The sequence below is a fragment of the Kogia breviceps genome, chromosome 8, assembly GCF_026419965.1.
Source record: "Kogia breviceps isolate mKogBre1 chromosome 8, mKogBre1 haplotype 1, whole genome shotgun sequence".
NCBI classification, from domain to species: domain Eukaryota; kingdom Metazoa; phylum Chordata; class Mammalia; order Artiodactyla; family Physeteridae; genus Kogia; species Kogia breviceps.
The window spans coordinates 9,738,623-9,756,900 of record NC_081317.1 but is presented as its reverse complement, the minus strand read 5'-3'; the positions used below and the strand labels follow the sequence as shown (position 1 = coordinate 9,756,900).

Sequence of the window (18,278 nt, the reverse complement as noted above, 5' to 3'; positions counted from 1 at the left end):
TGCCTTTGGGGAGGAGACTGACTAGAAAGAGGTACGAGAGAACTTTTCTGGGGTACAGAAATGCTGTATACTTGACTGGAATGCTAGTTACACAGGTGTACGTTTGGCAAAAGTCATCAAACTGTACATTTATTGCAGATGACATGATACTATACATAGAGAATCCTAAGGATGCTACCAGAAAACTACTAGAGCTAATCAATGAATTTGGTAAAGTTGCAGGATACAAAATTAATGCACAGAAATCTCTGGCATTCTTATACACTAATGATGAAAAATCTGAGAGTGAAATTAAGAAAACGCTCCCATTTACCATTGCAACAAAAAGAATAAAATATCTAGGAATAAACCTACCTAAGGAGACAAAAGACTTGTATGCAGAAAACTATAAGACACTGATGAAAGAAATTAAAGATGATACAAATAGGTGGAGAAATATACCATGTTCTTGGATTGGAAGAATCAACATTGTGAAAATGACTATACTACCCAAAGCAATCTACCGATTCAATGCAATCCCTATCAAATTACCACTGGCATTTTTTACAGAACTAGAACAAAAAATTTCACAATTTGTATGGAAACACAAAAGACCCCGAATAGCCAAAGCAATCTTGAGAACGAGAAATGGAGCTGGAGGAATTAGGCTCCCTGACTTCAGACTCTACTACAAGGCTACAGTAATCAAGACAATATGGTACTGGCACAAAAACAGAAATATAGATCAATGGAACAGGATAGAGAGCCCAGAGATAAACCCACACACATATGGTCACCTTATCTTTGACAAAGGAGGGAAGGATATACAGTGGAGAAAAGACAGCCTCTTCAATAAGTGGTGCTGGGAAAACTGGACAGCTACATGTAAAAGTATGAAATTAGAACAATCCCTAACACCACACACAAAAATAAACTCAAAATGGGTTAAAGACCTAAATGTAAGGCCAGACACTATCAAACTCTTAGAGGAAAACATAGGCAGAACACTATACGACATAAATCACAGCAAGATCCTTTTTGACCCATCTCCTAGAGAAATGGAAATAAAAACACAAATAAACAAATGGGACCTAATGAAACTTAAAAGCTTTTGCACAGCAAAGGATACCATAAACAAGACCAAAAGACAACCCTCAGAATGGGAGAAAATATTTGCAAATGAAGCAACTGACAAAGGATTAATTTCTAAAATTTATAAGCAACTCATGCAGCTCAATAACAAGAAAACAAACAACCCAATCCAAAAATGGGCAGAAGAACTAAATAGACATTTCTCCAAAGAAGATATACAGATTGCTAACAAACACATGAAAGAATGCTCAACCTCATTAATCATTAGAGAAATGCAAATCAAAACTACAATGAGATATCATCTCACACCGGTCAGATTGGCCATCATCAAAAACTCTAGAAACAATAAATGCTGGAGAGGGTGTGGAGAAAAGGGAACCCTCTTGCACTGCTGGTGGGAATGTAAATTGATACAGCCGCTATGGAGAACAGTATGGAGGTTCCTTAAAAAACTACAAATAGAACTACCATACGACCCAGCAATCCCACTACTGGGAATATACCCTGAGAAAACCATAATTCAGAAAGACTCATGTACCAAAATGTTCATTGCAGCTCTATTTACAATAGCCAGGACATGGAAGCAACCTAAGTGTCCATCAACAGATGAATGGATAAAGAAGATGTGGCACATATATACAATGGAATATTACTCAGCCATAAAAAGAAATGAAACTGAGTTATTTATAATGAGGTGGATGGACCTGGAGTCTGTCATACAGAGTGAAGTAAGTCAGAAGGAGAAAAACAAATACCGTATGCTAACACATATATATGGACTCTAAGGAAAAAAATGTCATGAAGAGGTTAGTGGTAGGACGGGATTAAAACACAGACTTACTCGAGCATGGACTTGAGGATATGGGGAGGGGGAGGGGTGGGCTGTGACGAAGTGGGGGAGTGGCAGGGACATATATACACTATCAAATGTAAATTAGATAGCTGGTGGGAAGCTGCTGCATAGCACAGGGAGATCACCTCTGTGCTTTGTGACCGCCTGGGGGGGTGGGATAGGGAGGGTGGGAGAGAGGGTGATGCAAGAGGGAGGAGATGTGGGAGCATGTGTGTATGTATAACTGATTTAGTTTGTTGTAGAGGGAAAACTAACACACTATTGTAAAACAATTATACTCCAATAAAGATGTTAAAAAAAAAAATAAAAAAAAATAATAAAAAAAAAAAACTGTACATTTAATACCTACACATTTCAATATATGTACAGCATACCTCAATAAAAAAATAAATAAGGGAAAACCTAAATAAATATTGTCTGTATGCTGATAACTTCTAAATGATTATTCCTAAAGACTCCCTAAAATTAGAGATTCAACTTCATATTTCTCACCTCCACTTGGATGTCCAATAGGTATCTCAAACTTTACATGTCCGTAACCAAACTCTTGATCTTCCCCACAAACCCGCCCCTCTCACAATTTTCTTCTCAGTTAATGGCAACTCAATTTTGCTAGGCAAAAAACTTGGGTGTCATTCCACTTTTCTCTTTCTCGCACATCCTATCCATCAACAGAAACTTAAGAAATATCCAGAACCACCTATAGCTACCAAAGCTGGATTATTACCACCACCTTCAAACTGGTCTTGTTTCCACCCTTGCCTCCCCAACCCCAACCCAGACCACTGTCTCTTCCCAACACAGCAGCCAATGAGTCTTTTAAAATACAAGTTATAGGGACTTCCCTGGTGATACAGTGGTTAAGACTCCATGCTTCCACTGCAGGGGGTGCAGTTTCGACCCCTGGTCAGGAAACTAAGCTCCCACATGCTGTGTGGTGCAGCCAAAAAATTTTTTAAATTTTAAAAAAGAAAAAAAAAGTTATAAACGTCAGAATAAGAAGAAAATTGATAAATCTGATGACATAAAAATAAAAACTTCCTAATATATAAAGATTCTCACAGAGAAGACACTTACCAACAACCCAATAGAAAAATGGACAAGAAATATACAATATCCACAGAAAAAGAAATTCAAATAGCTCTTAAACAAATGGAAAGATGTTCAACCACATTCACAATAAGGAATATGCAATTTAAAACTATACTACGAGGGACTTCCCTGGTGGCGCAGTGGTTAAGAATCTGCCTGCCAATGCAGGGGACACAGGTTCAAGCTCTGGTCCAGGAAGATCCCATATGCCGTGGAGCAACTAAGCCTGTGCGCCACAACTACTGAGTCTGCGCTCTAGAGCCCGCGAGCCACAACTGTTGAGCCTGTGTGCCACAACTACTGAAGCCCGCGCACTAAGAGCCCGGGCTCCGCAACAGGAGAAGCCACTGCAATGAGAAGCCCGCATACCACAACGAAGAGTAGCCCTGGCTCACCGCAACTAGAGAAAGCCCACGCACAGCAACGAAGACCCAACACAGCCATAAATAAATAAATACATATATTAAAAAACAAAAAAACAAAAAACTATACTATGATACCATTCCACTTCTATCAGGAAATGGACACTCGACACATTACTAGAGGGAATGCCAAACAGCAAAATCTCAATAAAGGGGAATGTAACAATGTCAAAGAAAACCATATATTTACCCCTTGGCCCAACAATACCACTTTCAGGATTCTGATCCTAGAGACACTGGCAAAAAAACAAAACAAAACAAAACTGATACTCATGAATCTTTCCACTGCAGTCCCATTTGCAACAGCAAAAGCCTGAAAACTATCAAATATCCCTCAACAAGGGACTGGTTGGCTAAACTATGGTACAACCACATCATGAAACCTATCTCTATGTATTGCTCCAGAGTAATTCTCAGGCTGTGTTGCTAAATGAAAAATGGGTTGCATAAAATAGTGTGTATTATGCTATCTTTAATTTAAAAAGAGGGGGATATGAATGTAAATATGCTTATATATATTTCTAAGTGGACAGAAAAGCCAAAACCTTTTTAAAAATGACTATCTAAAAGAGTAGAAGACAAGAAATGAGGCTAGATTTCTCTGGTTTACCTTGTTTTATGTATTTAACTTTACAACCATGTAAATGTCTTGTGTAATTAATAAAGAAAAAGTGCAACCTCTAAAAATAAAAGGCTAATGAAAAATGAACTTAAGTGTAATATTGAGTTGGCAGTTTAACTACAAAGAGAGGAATTATTTTAAGTAACTTTATCATATAGCAATTTGACTGTACATTCCCTAATGGAACATATAAAAAAGACAAAAAAAAAAATCTAAAACTGTTTTCACTAATCATAGTGTTAATAATAACATTGGTATTTCTATTCTGGAACCAAGATTTTCAGCATGAGAAAGGATCATAAACATAAAATCAAAAGTAAAAATTCCTAAATCTGAATTGGAATTAACAGCATTAACTCACAGTGTATTCTCTCTTTAAAAATTTATTTTTTTCTGACCTCTACTCCCTGAAAAGGCCTACAAGGAAAACAAAAATCAATCCAGTGAGCACCCCTGGAGCTCAGTTGTGGTCTCTTAATGCCATTTACCACTAAAAAGAATCAAGACTCCCTGGAAAAACAGCTGATTCCAGATTTGGGGAAGAAAATGTGCAAGATGAACCTGCAACATCTTGTTATACAAGAAAGCAAGGAAACTACGAAAGATTACTGGAATTGTGTCAAAAGAACTTAGCAGCAAATGTGAAGGGACTCCCTATACAAAGGGACAATTTCAGCATAAAAAAAGAATAACTGCAATGAATTGAAAAATATAAATTATGCTTAAAAACCCATGAGTGCATAATGATACTAAGGGAAAAACACCCTCATTGGTCATCTACATGGGATGCTAGGGAACAAACTCTTCATTCTGAAAAGAACTGACAAAGGTAAAGAAGCAAGCATTTATCCTGCTGTTCTTGTAGGGGCTATACCTGAGGATAGCCAAATAATAGATTAGGGAAACTTCTTTATATAAAACAAGTTGATAAAATTAGAAATCACTATTTCACACCTCTTAATGAAATAATGAATCTAGGTGATACTCATTAATGGCCACGAAAACTATCAGATGAAAAGCTGATGGGAGTAATTTAATAATGGATGGATAACGCCTGATTCCACCATCAACCTTGTCACAAAAAACACAGTAAGACATTCCATGTTTCCTAAAATGATGCAATAGGAAATAAAGATCAGCATGTACACAGTATTCTTACCAAAAATCAAACTCAATCTGAGCAATTTTGTAGATCTAACCACCAGTTTATAGGAAATAGAGGACAGAGGAACATATTAAATGAGACCATGGGGATATGATTAGCAAAAGCCAGAATGTAGGAAATACTACGGGACAAATGACCCAGTTTCTTCAACTAATAAATTACAAGAATAAAAAGTGAAAGAGAATCTATAGATTAAAAAGGAAATGAGACATATTACCCAAAAGTAAGGTGTGGACCTTAGATCTAGACCTGAACAAACAAAATGGGGGGGGGGGGAGAAAGAAAAAAAAAATTGAGACAATCAGGAAAATATTTGATAATAGTAAAGAATTCCTACTAATTTTTGGAGGATAGTGGTAGTGCAGTTTTATTACATGTTAAAAAACACACAGGGCTTCCCTGGTGGCACAGTGGTTAAGAATCTGCCTGCCAATGCAAGGGACACAGGTTTGAGCCCTAGTCCGGGAAGATCCCACATGCCGTGGAGCAACTAAGCCCGTGCGCTGCAACTAAGCCCATGAGCCACAACTACTGAGCCTGCGCTCTAGAGCCCATGAGCCACAACTACTGAGCCTGCGTGCCACAGCTACTGAAGTCCGCGTGCCTAGAGCCCGTGCTCCGCAACAAGAGAAGCCACCGCAATGAGAAGCCCACGCACCACAATGAAGAGTAGCCCCCGCTCGCCACAACTAGAGAAAGCCTGCACCAGCAATGAAGACCCAATGCAGCCAAAAATAAAATAAATAATAAATAAACAAACACGTAAGTATTTAGGTATGCAATTATATGATAGCTGGGATTTGCTTAAAAATAATCTAGGAGGGGAGGGGAGGTGAATGTCTAAATGACGCAAGACGAAACATACATTGCTAACTGCTGAAGCTGGGTGATGGGCACGTGGGGTTCGTGACACCATTCTCTCTACTTCTGTATATGTTTGAAAATTTTTTTTCTTTGTTTTTGTGTTTGAAAATTTTTATAATAAATAGTTGTTTTAAAGGAAATTCAAGCTAGGAAGAAAAAAAAAAAAGTAAGTCACACATCATATCAGTACTCTGATCAAATCACCTCACCCAGGGTCCTTATAGGACTGTGCATGATCAGGTCTCCCACTGCTTACTTCTCTGACCCCACTCCTTCCCTTGCTTACTCGACTCTAACCAACAAGCATCCTTCCTTGCTACTCCTTAAGTACATCAGTCACACTTCTGCCACAGAACCTTTGAACTTGCTGTTCCCTCATCTTAGAACACTCATCTCCCAGTATCTGCCTGGCTCACTCCTTCACTTCCTTCAGATCTCTGCTCATCCACCACCTTCCTAACGAGACCTTCCCTGATCACCCTATATAAAACAGCAAGATCCCATGCCTGGCATTCCCTATCCATCTTAGTTGGGGGATATTGTTTTCTATGCCACTTCTCCCATTCTGACACCTGACCTCCTACGTTCGTTTAACTGCCTTTCTCCCCAACAACCTCCACGAGGGGAGGGACTTTGTCTTGTTCACTGCTCTACCTTATAGGCCTGTAATAGTGCATAACTGCCTTTGCATCCTGTGGGAGCTAAATAAATACTTGTTGAATGAATAACTCTGGATCAGAAAAGCAGAGAAAGTAGTTGTGGGGACAGGGAGCAGAATGGGAGGAGGAAGGAGAGAGCAGATGGTCACAAAAAAGCAGAGATAAGACTGGAAAAGGTCACAGAGCCCTTCCTCCTGGTTCTAAGCCATTCATAAGGTACAGCTATACTTCTTGACTTGCTCAACTTCAAGCTGCTCTCCAACTTTGACTTCACTTGCTTTTCATTATTTGCAACTGAAAGTTTTTAATATAGAAGCTTTGGTAACGTTCCCGAACACTGGCTGTAGCTGACACACAGAGAAAGAAAGGTACAAGGGAACCCCAAAGACTCCTCAATATTCAAAGCTCCAGGAGCAGCTCCTTTCTGCCTATGGTCTGGGAGAGAATGGAGCACAGTGCAGAGATTACAGTGTTGGGATCAGATTGGCCAGGAGAAGAATTCTGACTTTGTCACGACTTCTAAGTAAGTAAATTGGGAAAGTTAGTTAGCGCCTCTGTCCTCCAGTTTTCTCACCAATAATATAGAAATATTAACAGGTAATCTGCTCTACTTTCATGAAGATGAAGTAAAGTTAGTGGCTAGCATATTATAATCCAGTGGTGCTCAGAGCTAGTTACCCATCAGAATCACCCAGTGAGCTTCTGAAAAATATAGATTTGTGGACCCCAACCTCTACCTACTGAATCAGGAATTACACAGACAGGGCCTAGAAATGTATACAGAATGTCATTATAACATGCACTTTTGGATGTATTTCTGACTTTTATACAGCCATTGTATCTGGGAACTGTTGTCTTAAGAAACCAATAATAGAAGTTATAATAAGAAAACTTCAGGAATATTCATAAGTAACTGATAAAAACTACATTATTGTTTTAAGTTATTATTTAACTTCACATATAAATAGCCTTGAATTCCAATTAGACTTCAAACTTCTTAAGGACAGGAATCAGGTATTCCCCAAAGCACCTAGCACAGAATTACTATGCACACAGAAGTTGTAGAAGAAATACTTGTTAAATGACTCAATAAGTAAGAATAATAACTAATTTTGTCAATAATATACCAACACCATTTTAAAACAATAAAATTTAAAATACTAGTCTTTGATTTGAGATTATTCCTGACAAAGCTGTCTTCCAATGACATCGTCTTCACGTTTATCCATGCAGTTTTAGTTACAGAAATACTAAAACAATCTTACTATAAGGTATTACATTTACCATGTGGTCTCATGGCATATGGGTCAGTAGGTTCATAAAGAACTTCGAGGTATGGACCAGATGGTTTCTAAGATCCCTTCTAACTCCTCCATGAAAAAGAAGCACTTAGGCAGTGTCTTAAAGAATAAACTGGATGTAGTAGATAGAATAACTGTGGCAAAAGAACATTCCATGGGAGGTCATCATATTCATAATGATGATTCTTCTAGTGGGGAATGAAATAAAACAAAGATAAAAAACAGATGAAAGGATTTTTAACAAAATGTAATTAGCAGAAAAAGAATGAGGAAATGAATGAATGATTACCTAGCCAAAATTCCCAATTAATATCAAAATGATTCATTTCTTGCCAAAAGAGAGTATGTATTTGAGAGATGTGTGAAAACAGAATGGCTGATCCATTTGCCAGGTAGATGTTTAGTGGACTGTGATCTCCACTTGTCTAACACATTGCAGGATAACCAGAGTGCCAGTCTGTGGTAATGACAGAACCCAGCTTAACAGAAAATTCAAAGGCATTCTTCTGTGCATTGACGAGGTTCACTCTAACCATCAGGAGTAACCACCAGGCAGGCTACTGGTCTGGCCAGAATCAAGGTCAACATCTCAAAGCATGGGCAGGCACATTAAGGAGCTCTTCCAGAAATAAGATCACAGCGTCAATTACTGAAATCTCTGAGACAGAAATAAAGGGAAGGAAACTGAGGGAGAGAGAAGCAGATATACATAACGGACAGTGTGGTTAAAATGAAAGCCAACAGGGGACTACTTGTTCCTCCAGCACATTCTGTGAAACACTGAACAAAAGTTAAAGTGGATTAGACTTTAAGGAGTGGGCAGGGGAGTACCAAAACTTATTAGATGCATCAAAATTTAGGTGGAAGAAATGACTTCTCACATTGTGAAAGGGGTTAATGAAGATACATTTGAGATGCTCTACTCTATTAATTAATTTATTTATTTATGATCATTTTAAGATATGGCAGTGAAGAAGGCAAAACAAAGGGTAGCTGGAGAGATGGGCTTATTAAACCGGCTCTGAATTCATTAAGGAGAGATAAATAGGAAAAACATTAAGATATACAAAAATATTGAAGAAAGTGGACAAAATAAATGATATAAGGGTTTTCCAGTTTATGCTAAAAATAACAGAGAGAAGTATTAACTAGATCAACAGAAAAGGCCAGCCTGGAGAGATTTTTAAAGTATCAAGAGCAAAACTAAAAAGACATTCAAGAAGAACCATAGGAAGTCATGGAAGTGAGATATAAAAAAAGAGAAAGAAGTGGATTTCTCATTCTAAACAGTCGTTATTTAGAAGCAATCATTAAGAAAATCATACCCATTGAACACTCCTGGGTTTACAATTACAGTAGGAGAAAGCAATAACCACTTTATATGACATGGTTTAGCAGAAAGAGATTGGCCTTTAGGTGCAGACTGCAGCACCACTTCCTAGCCTTGTAACTTTAGCAAGTTAAGTCTCTGTGACCCTCTGTTTCGTCTGTTAACGACAGCAATGATACTTACACCTTATAAGACCATTGCACTGGAGGTAATGCACATAAGGTACTTACCACAGCACTAGGTAGGTGCTGCTGTTAATGTGATAATCATTAGTATTATTGGTTTCATAAATATTATGAGGCAAGGGAGTCAGTCAACGAAAATTGACTGGACATGTATTATATGCCAGGGTGGTAGTGGGAGGTGCTAAGAAGATATAAAAGACAGACTGCAGACATTTATTTCAAAGGAGGAAAAAAAAAAAGTCTAGGAAACATGGTAAAACATTAGAAAATATTTTAATAGCATTCTATTTTGTACTTTAAAAAAAAAAGTCTTCTCTTCTCGCTGAGATTGAAGCTTTGAAAATATATAAGACAGCCAGCTTTTTAATGTATCAATACATACCATATGAACACATACTGCAAATGCTAATACCAGCAACATAATGGTCTGTAAGCTAAAGGAAAAGAATTAGCATATATGCAAAAAAGTTTGTCATTGGGGCTAATGAGGCAAGGGAAAGTCTAGGATAGAACTGCCAAGAGGGATCTACAATCCAGAGGCCCATCCACATCACAGGTACACCCTGGCTCTAAGGACAAGGTACTGGCACAACAGTTTCTACAAAATATGCCCTGCACTCATCAATTCTTGTGACCCAGGAGAAGTGGCCAAAAAGACAAGACCTAAAGAACACACAGCTTCAGCAGGCCAAGGCACCCAAGTGAAAGAGTTCAAAGCTTAAAACACAAGAGGTATCTGCCTAGAGGATTTAAAAGGATGAATTAAAAATAAAAGCTCTTATATAATAATATAAACTAAATATATAAATCTCAAATTAACAATTAAAATTATTTAGATTTACCTGATTGCTTAGAATTTCTTTCTTTCCACTGAATATTTTTGCATTTGATCTGGTTTTGTCTCTCTTTTCGGAGTCGTTCTAATCTTTGAGCTTGAAAAGAAATATTATAACTATAAGTTTGTCAATGAAAGTTTACTATAAACAAAGACATAATTAACTACCTTTATATGAATAAAGATGTTTTATATTGCATATGTAGGGAAAAAGTCATAAAATTTTAAAGGTGGCACCCCTGAAAAGCAAATACCAACAAAAACATGAAAATATTCTTGATTTATAATTGAAATTAGAGGATATAAAACATTAATAGAGATCATAAAGATAGTATTAACATGGAAGAGAATAATAAAATGTGAAAACTTCTGTGATTAATATGACATTTCATTATATAAATCATTAATAACGGTCTTAAAGGAATTTTAATGCACAAATGAACTGAAGTGAATATTACATTACAGGAATAAAATTACTGTTATGAATTACTCTACCCGTTTCAAAAATTAAAGATAAATGAACTCAGACTAGACTATTAAAGTTTTAAATATAAAATCCTTTATCTAAAAATCATGAAAATTATAAAATGTCAAAGCTATATAAATTAGCATAGCTTTTCTTCAGTGGGCTGAAACAGTTTATAGGTAGTAAAATAAATGATTTGTATCTTTGTAACATTAGTCAAATCTTAAAAAGAACAATTTTTCTTATACAAAATTTTAAGATATGCTGAAAGGATTAAAAAGTAAATTCCCTGGTCACTAGGATACCTCACAATCCTAATTAATTATTAGCATCCAAGTACTAGCTTAAGAAATTCCAACAACAATAATAAAAGCATCATCTAAAATTGCGCATTTGTGATTATATTACCACTGGCTGATCAACCTTCAAAAGTCAGTGAACTGATCTTTTAAAGAAATACTGTCCAGCTGCTGCACACGGAGACTACAATGGAAAAGAAAGTCACAACTCATGTCACCTCTTCAAATTAGTTTCTTCTTGCTAATCTTCAACTTCCTATCCTGGCACAATGCTAATAAAATAAATAAATAAAATAGAGTTTTCTTTCAACCACTTCCAAGATAGGAAATCTTACATTCCTTAGCCTTAGCCTTAGCCTTAGCCTTGTGGTAGGGAAACACTGAAACTAATCTTGCCAGAAAATTAAACTATGCTGGCAAAAGCATTCTGACAATGTCACTATATCTAACCAAATTCCATGGAAGAAAAATACATTCAATTGCAATTAATAAATGTGAAGGGTACAGCCAAAGTAATATAATCATAAAGCTCTCAATTTAGCGGCATTCTCCTACTGAAATCCATTCAATCTATCATAAAAGATATCATCTCAATAACTTGCAAGGAAGTCAGTTTCAACTAGAGAACCGAGAATCAATGATTCTAAATTATATTCAAACCTTCACTCAAATCCTATTTTGATAAAATTTCCTTTAGATACTGGGAAATGCTATTAATTATTTTCATCATGAGAGCAAATTATTCTTTGTAGATGTCACAGAATGCTGAATTCTGAACCAAAACCTTAACACGCTTTACACTGTAAATTGTATCCTGCTCTACCTGCAGTACTCCTTTACATATATTTTACATTTGGCCTGTGAAAATAAACATATAAATATTTTCAATGTTCTACTATATATCCTGCCGTTACTTTTCCTGAGAGTTAGCAGGTTATTGCTACTGATTAGGAGATTATATTTTTTGATTATCTAAAAAAAATAAATTATTTTGTAGAATACCCTGTCATATTTGAACAACTAGATTATTAAGTCTAAATAATTTATCTAAGTAAAGGACCTGGGTTATCACATTGCCCTTGAAATGCACCCAAAAAACTTTAGCTGGAAAAGGGGAATGATAAGTGTTTCAAAGCTAATGACTAAATAGATATATGCTAAAGTTGAGCATTTTCAAGCCACAATTATCAAAGGATAGAGATCAACTAAATAAAGGTAATGTATCAAAAACAGGAGCACCTCTTCTAATCTCACACCCAGTGTAGGAATTCCTACTAAAAGCAGGCCTAACAAATATTCAGTTGTCTCCCTCCGAACCCCATACCCTGCTACAATTCCTCCAGGGCAAGAACTGTCTCGGGCACCAGCACCCTTGGCTGGTCAGCTCTCTGTATTAAAGTTTCTTTATCATGTCAACCTGAAATCTGCCTCCAGGTAGCCTGCCTACTGGGAATAAAGTTGCTCTGTGAAGATACACAAAAGAGTCCACTCCCCTCTCTACACAGTCACTTTTTAGAAACAGAACACCCAACACTCCTCTCATAGCCAACTTTTTCACCTACTCTTTCTCTGTCTGCTTCCTTATCCCTCTTCTGTCTACCTCCTTCTAACAGCATCATTCCAGAGACTCTCTCCATTCACAGTTGCACAGATGGAGAGATTGCTAAGACTCACTGTTAGTGTAATACATGCACATTCCTGTTAATGCACAGTTAACTTTCCCCATTAAACCCATGCCAACGTTATGCATTGTTCTATAAGATTGTTTACTGATTTAAAGCTCAGAAGACATGACTAAAAGGCAATGTTTACCTGTATTTGAGCGTCTTCTAATACCAAAGTCCCAACTTGAGGTAATATCGACTGACTGGGCATATACATAGCCCTGAGTCTCACCATTGCTTCCCTGAATTTCTGACCCACTGTCTCCAGGCATTGAAGGAGGATGAATCTTCTCTAGGTCAACATCATGATCAATGAGAACCATCTCACACATTCCTGTGTCATCACTGGTCACATGTGACTGTCGAATGTGAGCTAGAATGATAGTTGGATTGTCCAAGAAGGCCATCCTTTCTGTGGGCCAATTTCCTTAAAAGGCTATTTTCTTCTCTTCATATTGTTTCACGGGCTCACCTACCTAGAAACACGATGTACACAGCAACATTTAAGAATAAGGCAGAAAATGACTGAATCATTTTTCAAACAAATTCAATGTGGTAAAATGCTACTTTGAAAATCAACATTTGTCCCTGTAGCTAGGAGTTTAAAAGGATTAAGTCCAAGCTAAAAGGAAATCCTTATAAGCTCTAGGGGCTACCGCTCTAGTCAATGAGATCTCCATGGTATCAGAGAAGATGGCTTACTCTTTTACAAAACAAGTAACAGTAACTCCTTAGGCCATTCAAAGCACATAACCACTGTTAAAACAATAAATTTTCTTTTCTTTCTCCCTTCATTCCCATGCAGTCTTCTCATTACTTTATAAGGTCATGGGGGAACAAGCTGTATTTTCCTCAAATGATGTGCTAAAGTATGAAACTGTATTTCAGTTTACATTTCCCCCTACTGCCATATGGTTGTGAAATGTCTAAAAGGGCACAGACAATGCTTTCTGAGTTACCAGGAATTTTACAAAAATGGACCACCGAAGTAATTTTGTTCAATAAATACATTTTCCTTCATTCTGATTTAAGATAGTATTGTGCTTTTAAAATAAAACTTATTAATCAAACTTGTCTGATACCAGATTAATTTCTTATTTTAGAAACCTAATTATAAGAACTGTTTCCTGAATCCTGTTACAACTGTAATGATGTTTATTCTGGGAACAAAATGGTGCCTCCTCAGTTAAATGGGAATACTCAACAAAGAAAATATTACAGAATAGTAGTTAGGAACCTAAGGGCCTATAGGCAGAACTGGGTTCAAATCCTGGCCCTATCACTTGCTAGCTATATGATCTTGGTCAAAATAACTTTAACCCCAGTGAGCCTGTTTTCTTCCTTCATTTGTGAAATGGGGATTGCAGGGAAGAAAGGATATATAGAAGATTATGTAGGTAGAATGCTCAAAAGAACAGCTGGTACATAATTTAAAATTAGCTGTTATTAATAATAATGATGCTGATGGTTAAAATATCATTACCAACTTCAGTTTTCAATTCTTGTTTAAAATAATCCTAAAATATATCAACAATTTATCCTTCTCTCATTAAGTTCACAGCAGGTAGAGTAAGTGCGTGCTTCTTTTGAAACAGGAGTCTGTCTGCAGGTCATCTGGGGCACCTCCCCGCTCCTCTAAAACCATTATGAAGTGCACGGAATGTGAACAGTAGACTGAATATGTTCCTAGGAACAGTCCTAGAAGATATTTATTTTTAGAAAGACCTAGAACACCAGATTTTCTTGTCATTTGTTTCTTCTAGAAGTGGAACATAGGGGGAAATCTAGTTAATAAATCATTATAGCTAACTGAAGTTTTACAATTTTTTGTCTGGCAACATATCCTTCTATTAACCTTACCTGCTGGATCTTAAAGATACTGAGATTAAGAGGAAGTTTGACTAAGGAGCATCTCTGATCAAGTGAATTACATTAATTTCATTTTTTCCCTTAAATATTCACTAAGTACTTATTTTACACTGAAGCTACCAGGAAATGCAGAGGTGAGTAAGGTATGCCTGAGTCAAAAAGTTTATATATCCTAATATAGACTCAGTATATTTCATAATATCATGGGATTCTTCTAAGTGTCAAATTTCTGAGACATTTAGTCGCAGAAACATTAATGTCAGCCCACCACTTTAAGTGTATTAATCAGAAAAAAATTACAGAAATAAAGGGGAGCATTTAAGTTTCACTTGTAAAAATAAGTTCTTATATAACCACAAAGACGTATACAACCATAGGTTTAGTTATGACAGTATTTGTTTTGTAACAGAACCATGGAATCACAGATCAGCAGATCTACAAACATCTTTGTAGCAATCAGGACAAGCACCTTCCCCATGAAAGTAAGGCAACTAGGCACCAGCACAGGGGCAGGTGTTTTCAACTTCATATTGATTAGTTCTCCCCTGCAAAAACAAGGGCTTTCAATGAGAAGCCACACATTTAATGGGTGTTCTGGCACCAAAAAGTCAAAGGACAAAGCGGCAAAACTATACTGGGGTACCTTCAACAGAATCTTTTTCAGGAAAATGAACCTGTTCCATCACCAACTCCCTAACTATCCTAACAGAACAGAGGCCCCCAAAACACCCTAACATGAGCAGGTATCTTCTCTATTAGTACACTATGACTTCATACAGTGAGGAATCTGTATGAATCACTCAACAAATATTTATTCCGTTCCAGTTCTGACAGGGAACTCCCACAGGACTGCCCTGGGAAACGTGTTTTCCACCTCTTATGATGTACTTGAGGATTCAGACTGTAAGTTCCACAAGGACAGGGGCCATAATACCATATCCTTTCTGGCAACAAAGAATCTTACACACAGCTGGAATTCAATAAATGTTGCCGTCTGACTTCCAAGGACTACACAATTTTGTTTCAGAGATAAGTCATATATGAGCATGTCGTAAATGTGATTATAAAGAAAGAATTGCTTTTTAAAAAAATTAATACAGGTACAAGAGCTTCTCTACAATGTGCCCTTCAAAATTGTCACCCTTCAAAATTGTCACTATCAACTTATTCCAAAACTACTTTTCACAACCAAAAGAATACGTTTTAAATCACTTGGACAGCAGCAAATTATCATTTGAAGGTAGATTAGATTTCTAAAACAAAGCTATTCCGAACACAGACAAAAAAGCAAGTTATTTTCTCTGATCAGTTGTGCAAAGATCAAAGATCTTTAAAACCAAATGCTCACAGGGGTTCAGAGAAATGAGCACTCTCGTGCACTTTAAGAGGGAATGAAAACTGGGACTTTTTAGAGGGTAATGTGGTAGTACATACCAAAGTGTAAAACAGGAACACCCTTTGGACAACCCCACTTCTAGGATCCGCTCTAAGGAAATAACTGCAAAAATATTTATCTCAGGATTGTAATACTGAAGATCTGAAAGTAACCTAAATATCCATCAACACTGCATATGCCGGGACACATACATACAACAGAATACTACACAGTAATTAAAAATACTTGGTAAAGAATGGATAAACAAAATGTGGTACGCACATACAATGGAAAGTTACTGAGCCTTAAAAAATAAGGAAAGGAAATTCTAAGACATGCTACAACATGGATGAACCCTAAGGACATCACGCTAAATGAAATAAGCTAGTCCGAAAAGGACAAATGCTTCATGACTCCACTTATATGACTTACCTAGAGTAGTCAGATTCATAGAGACAGAAAGTAGAATAGTCTTTGCCAGGGGCTGGGGCGAGGGGAGAATTGGGAAGTAAGTGTTTAATAGGTATGTGTCAGTTTGGGAAGATGGAAAAGTTCTGGAGATGAATGGTATTAATGGCACATCAATGTAAATGTGCTTAATGCCACTGAACTGTAAACTTAAAAATGGTTAAAATGGTAAATTTTATGTTATACAATACTTTACCACAATTTTTTAATGTCTGTGAAATGCCAGATTAAACAAATTTAAATAGGCTTTTTTCTTGCTGTTTAATTACAGCACTTCTCAAAGTTTTTAAACTACTAATGTATTATATGTTGTGAATCTCCAAGAGGGGGGAATCTAGTAACGTAATATATTCCAAATTCCAAACTTATTTGATCCCTAAACATTTTTTCCTCTAGAAACACTAAAACATATCAATGTATGACAGAGTTTCACACACATGGTTTAGAGATACTGCTCTTCACTTTTACAAATGGCCTTGAATGCCTTCCCTGAACGTCACCAATTCTTGACTCTCCGAGATAGTCAGTGCTTTTTAATAGATACCATTAAGCTATCAGATAAACAATAATTAGATTGTTAGGAGATGTCCTACTTTTCAGATTTTCCCACTTTCTAACTCCAGGTTCCTCAAAGCACAATGATTTGTTTTACTGAAAATGGAAGCAGGGATTTCCCTGGTAGTGCAGTGGTTGAGAATCTGCCTGCCAATGCAGGGGACACGGGTTCGAGCCCTGGTCTGGGAAGATCCCACATACCATGGAGCAACTAAGCCCGTGCGCCACAACTACTGAGCCTGTGCTCTAGAGCCCGTGAGCCACAACTACTGAGCCCGTGTGCCACAGCTACTGAAGCCCGCACGCCTAGAGCCTATGCTCCAAAACAAAAGAAGCCACCGCAATGAGAAGCCCCCGCTCGCTGCAACTAGAGAAAGCTCACGTGCAGCACAGCAATGAAGACCCAACGCAGCCAGAAAAAAAAAAAAAAAGGAAGCAAAAGGGACAACGACAGAGAGTGGGAGGACAGTAAGAGATGTCACAAAATGACACGGCCATTTTTAATGTACTGGATGGTCTCCTTTTATACTTCATTCATTCATTCATTCAACAAATATTTATTAAGTTCCTACTGTAGGCTAAGTGTGGTTCCAGGTACAACTTGGATGCTATTACCACTTCACATAACCATTTGATTTGTGTTCATTAATGATCATGTAACCTGCCTGTGGTAACTTGAAGCACACCCTAACAAGGGAGTAAATTTTTAGGAGGCTTAAATGGGTATCAAGTCTTAATATAAGTATACTCTTAATAATAACTTTATACACATACACCCTCCAAACTTTATTTGCAATATATTATAGAAAAACAAAAGCATAAGGTACAACACAGTAAAAAATTAGATGAGAAAAGTGGCAAAGGGGAAGTAACTTAATAGGAATCCATAAGCCAGTGCACGCCATGTACATTTTCTGCAGGTAGAATGGAGAATCCCAGAAGCAAAAAGCAATGATAATAATTAACCTTAACTTATTATAAAAGCTAGACTTGTTTTTCCCTTTTTACATGGATTAATTCATATAATTCTCAAAATAACCCTATAAGACGGTAACTATTTTTATCCCCATTTTATAGATGAAAAAACTGAGGCAAGGTAAGAAAACTGCCCAAAGCCAGACAGCTAATAAGTAAATAGAACCAAGAATCAAACTCAAGAGGTTGGGATCTTAACCACTCTATA

General features: G+C 37.0%; 1 protein-coding gene across 7 annotated transcripts in view; it reads right to left on the bottom strand.

Annotated features, from left to right (window-relative positions):
• The window catches only part of MAPKAP1 (MAPK associated protein 1), a 241,452-nt gene that overhangs the window by 198,417 nt on the left and 24,757 nt on the right, over window positions 1-18,278 (bottom strand). For 6 of the 7 annotated variants that reach the window (XM_059073087.2, XM_059073088.2, XM_067040722.1 and 3 more), the window contains 2 exons: window positions 12,977-13,304; window positions 10,407-10,496 (listed from right to left, as the gene is read on the bottom strand). The exons of the other annotated variant lie outside the window; for it this stretch is intronic. In XM_059073087.2, coding sequence (XP_058929070.1) covers window positions 10,407-10,496; window positions 12,977-13,235 — 349 coding nt within the window. In that variant the 5' untranslated portion in view covers window positions 13,236-13,304. The remainder of the gene's footprint in view (window positions 1-10,406; window positions 10,497-12,976; window positions 13,305-18,278) is intronic. 7 annotated transcript variants of the gene reach the window in all.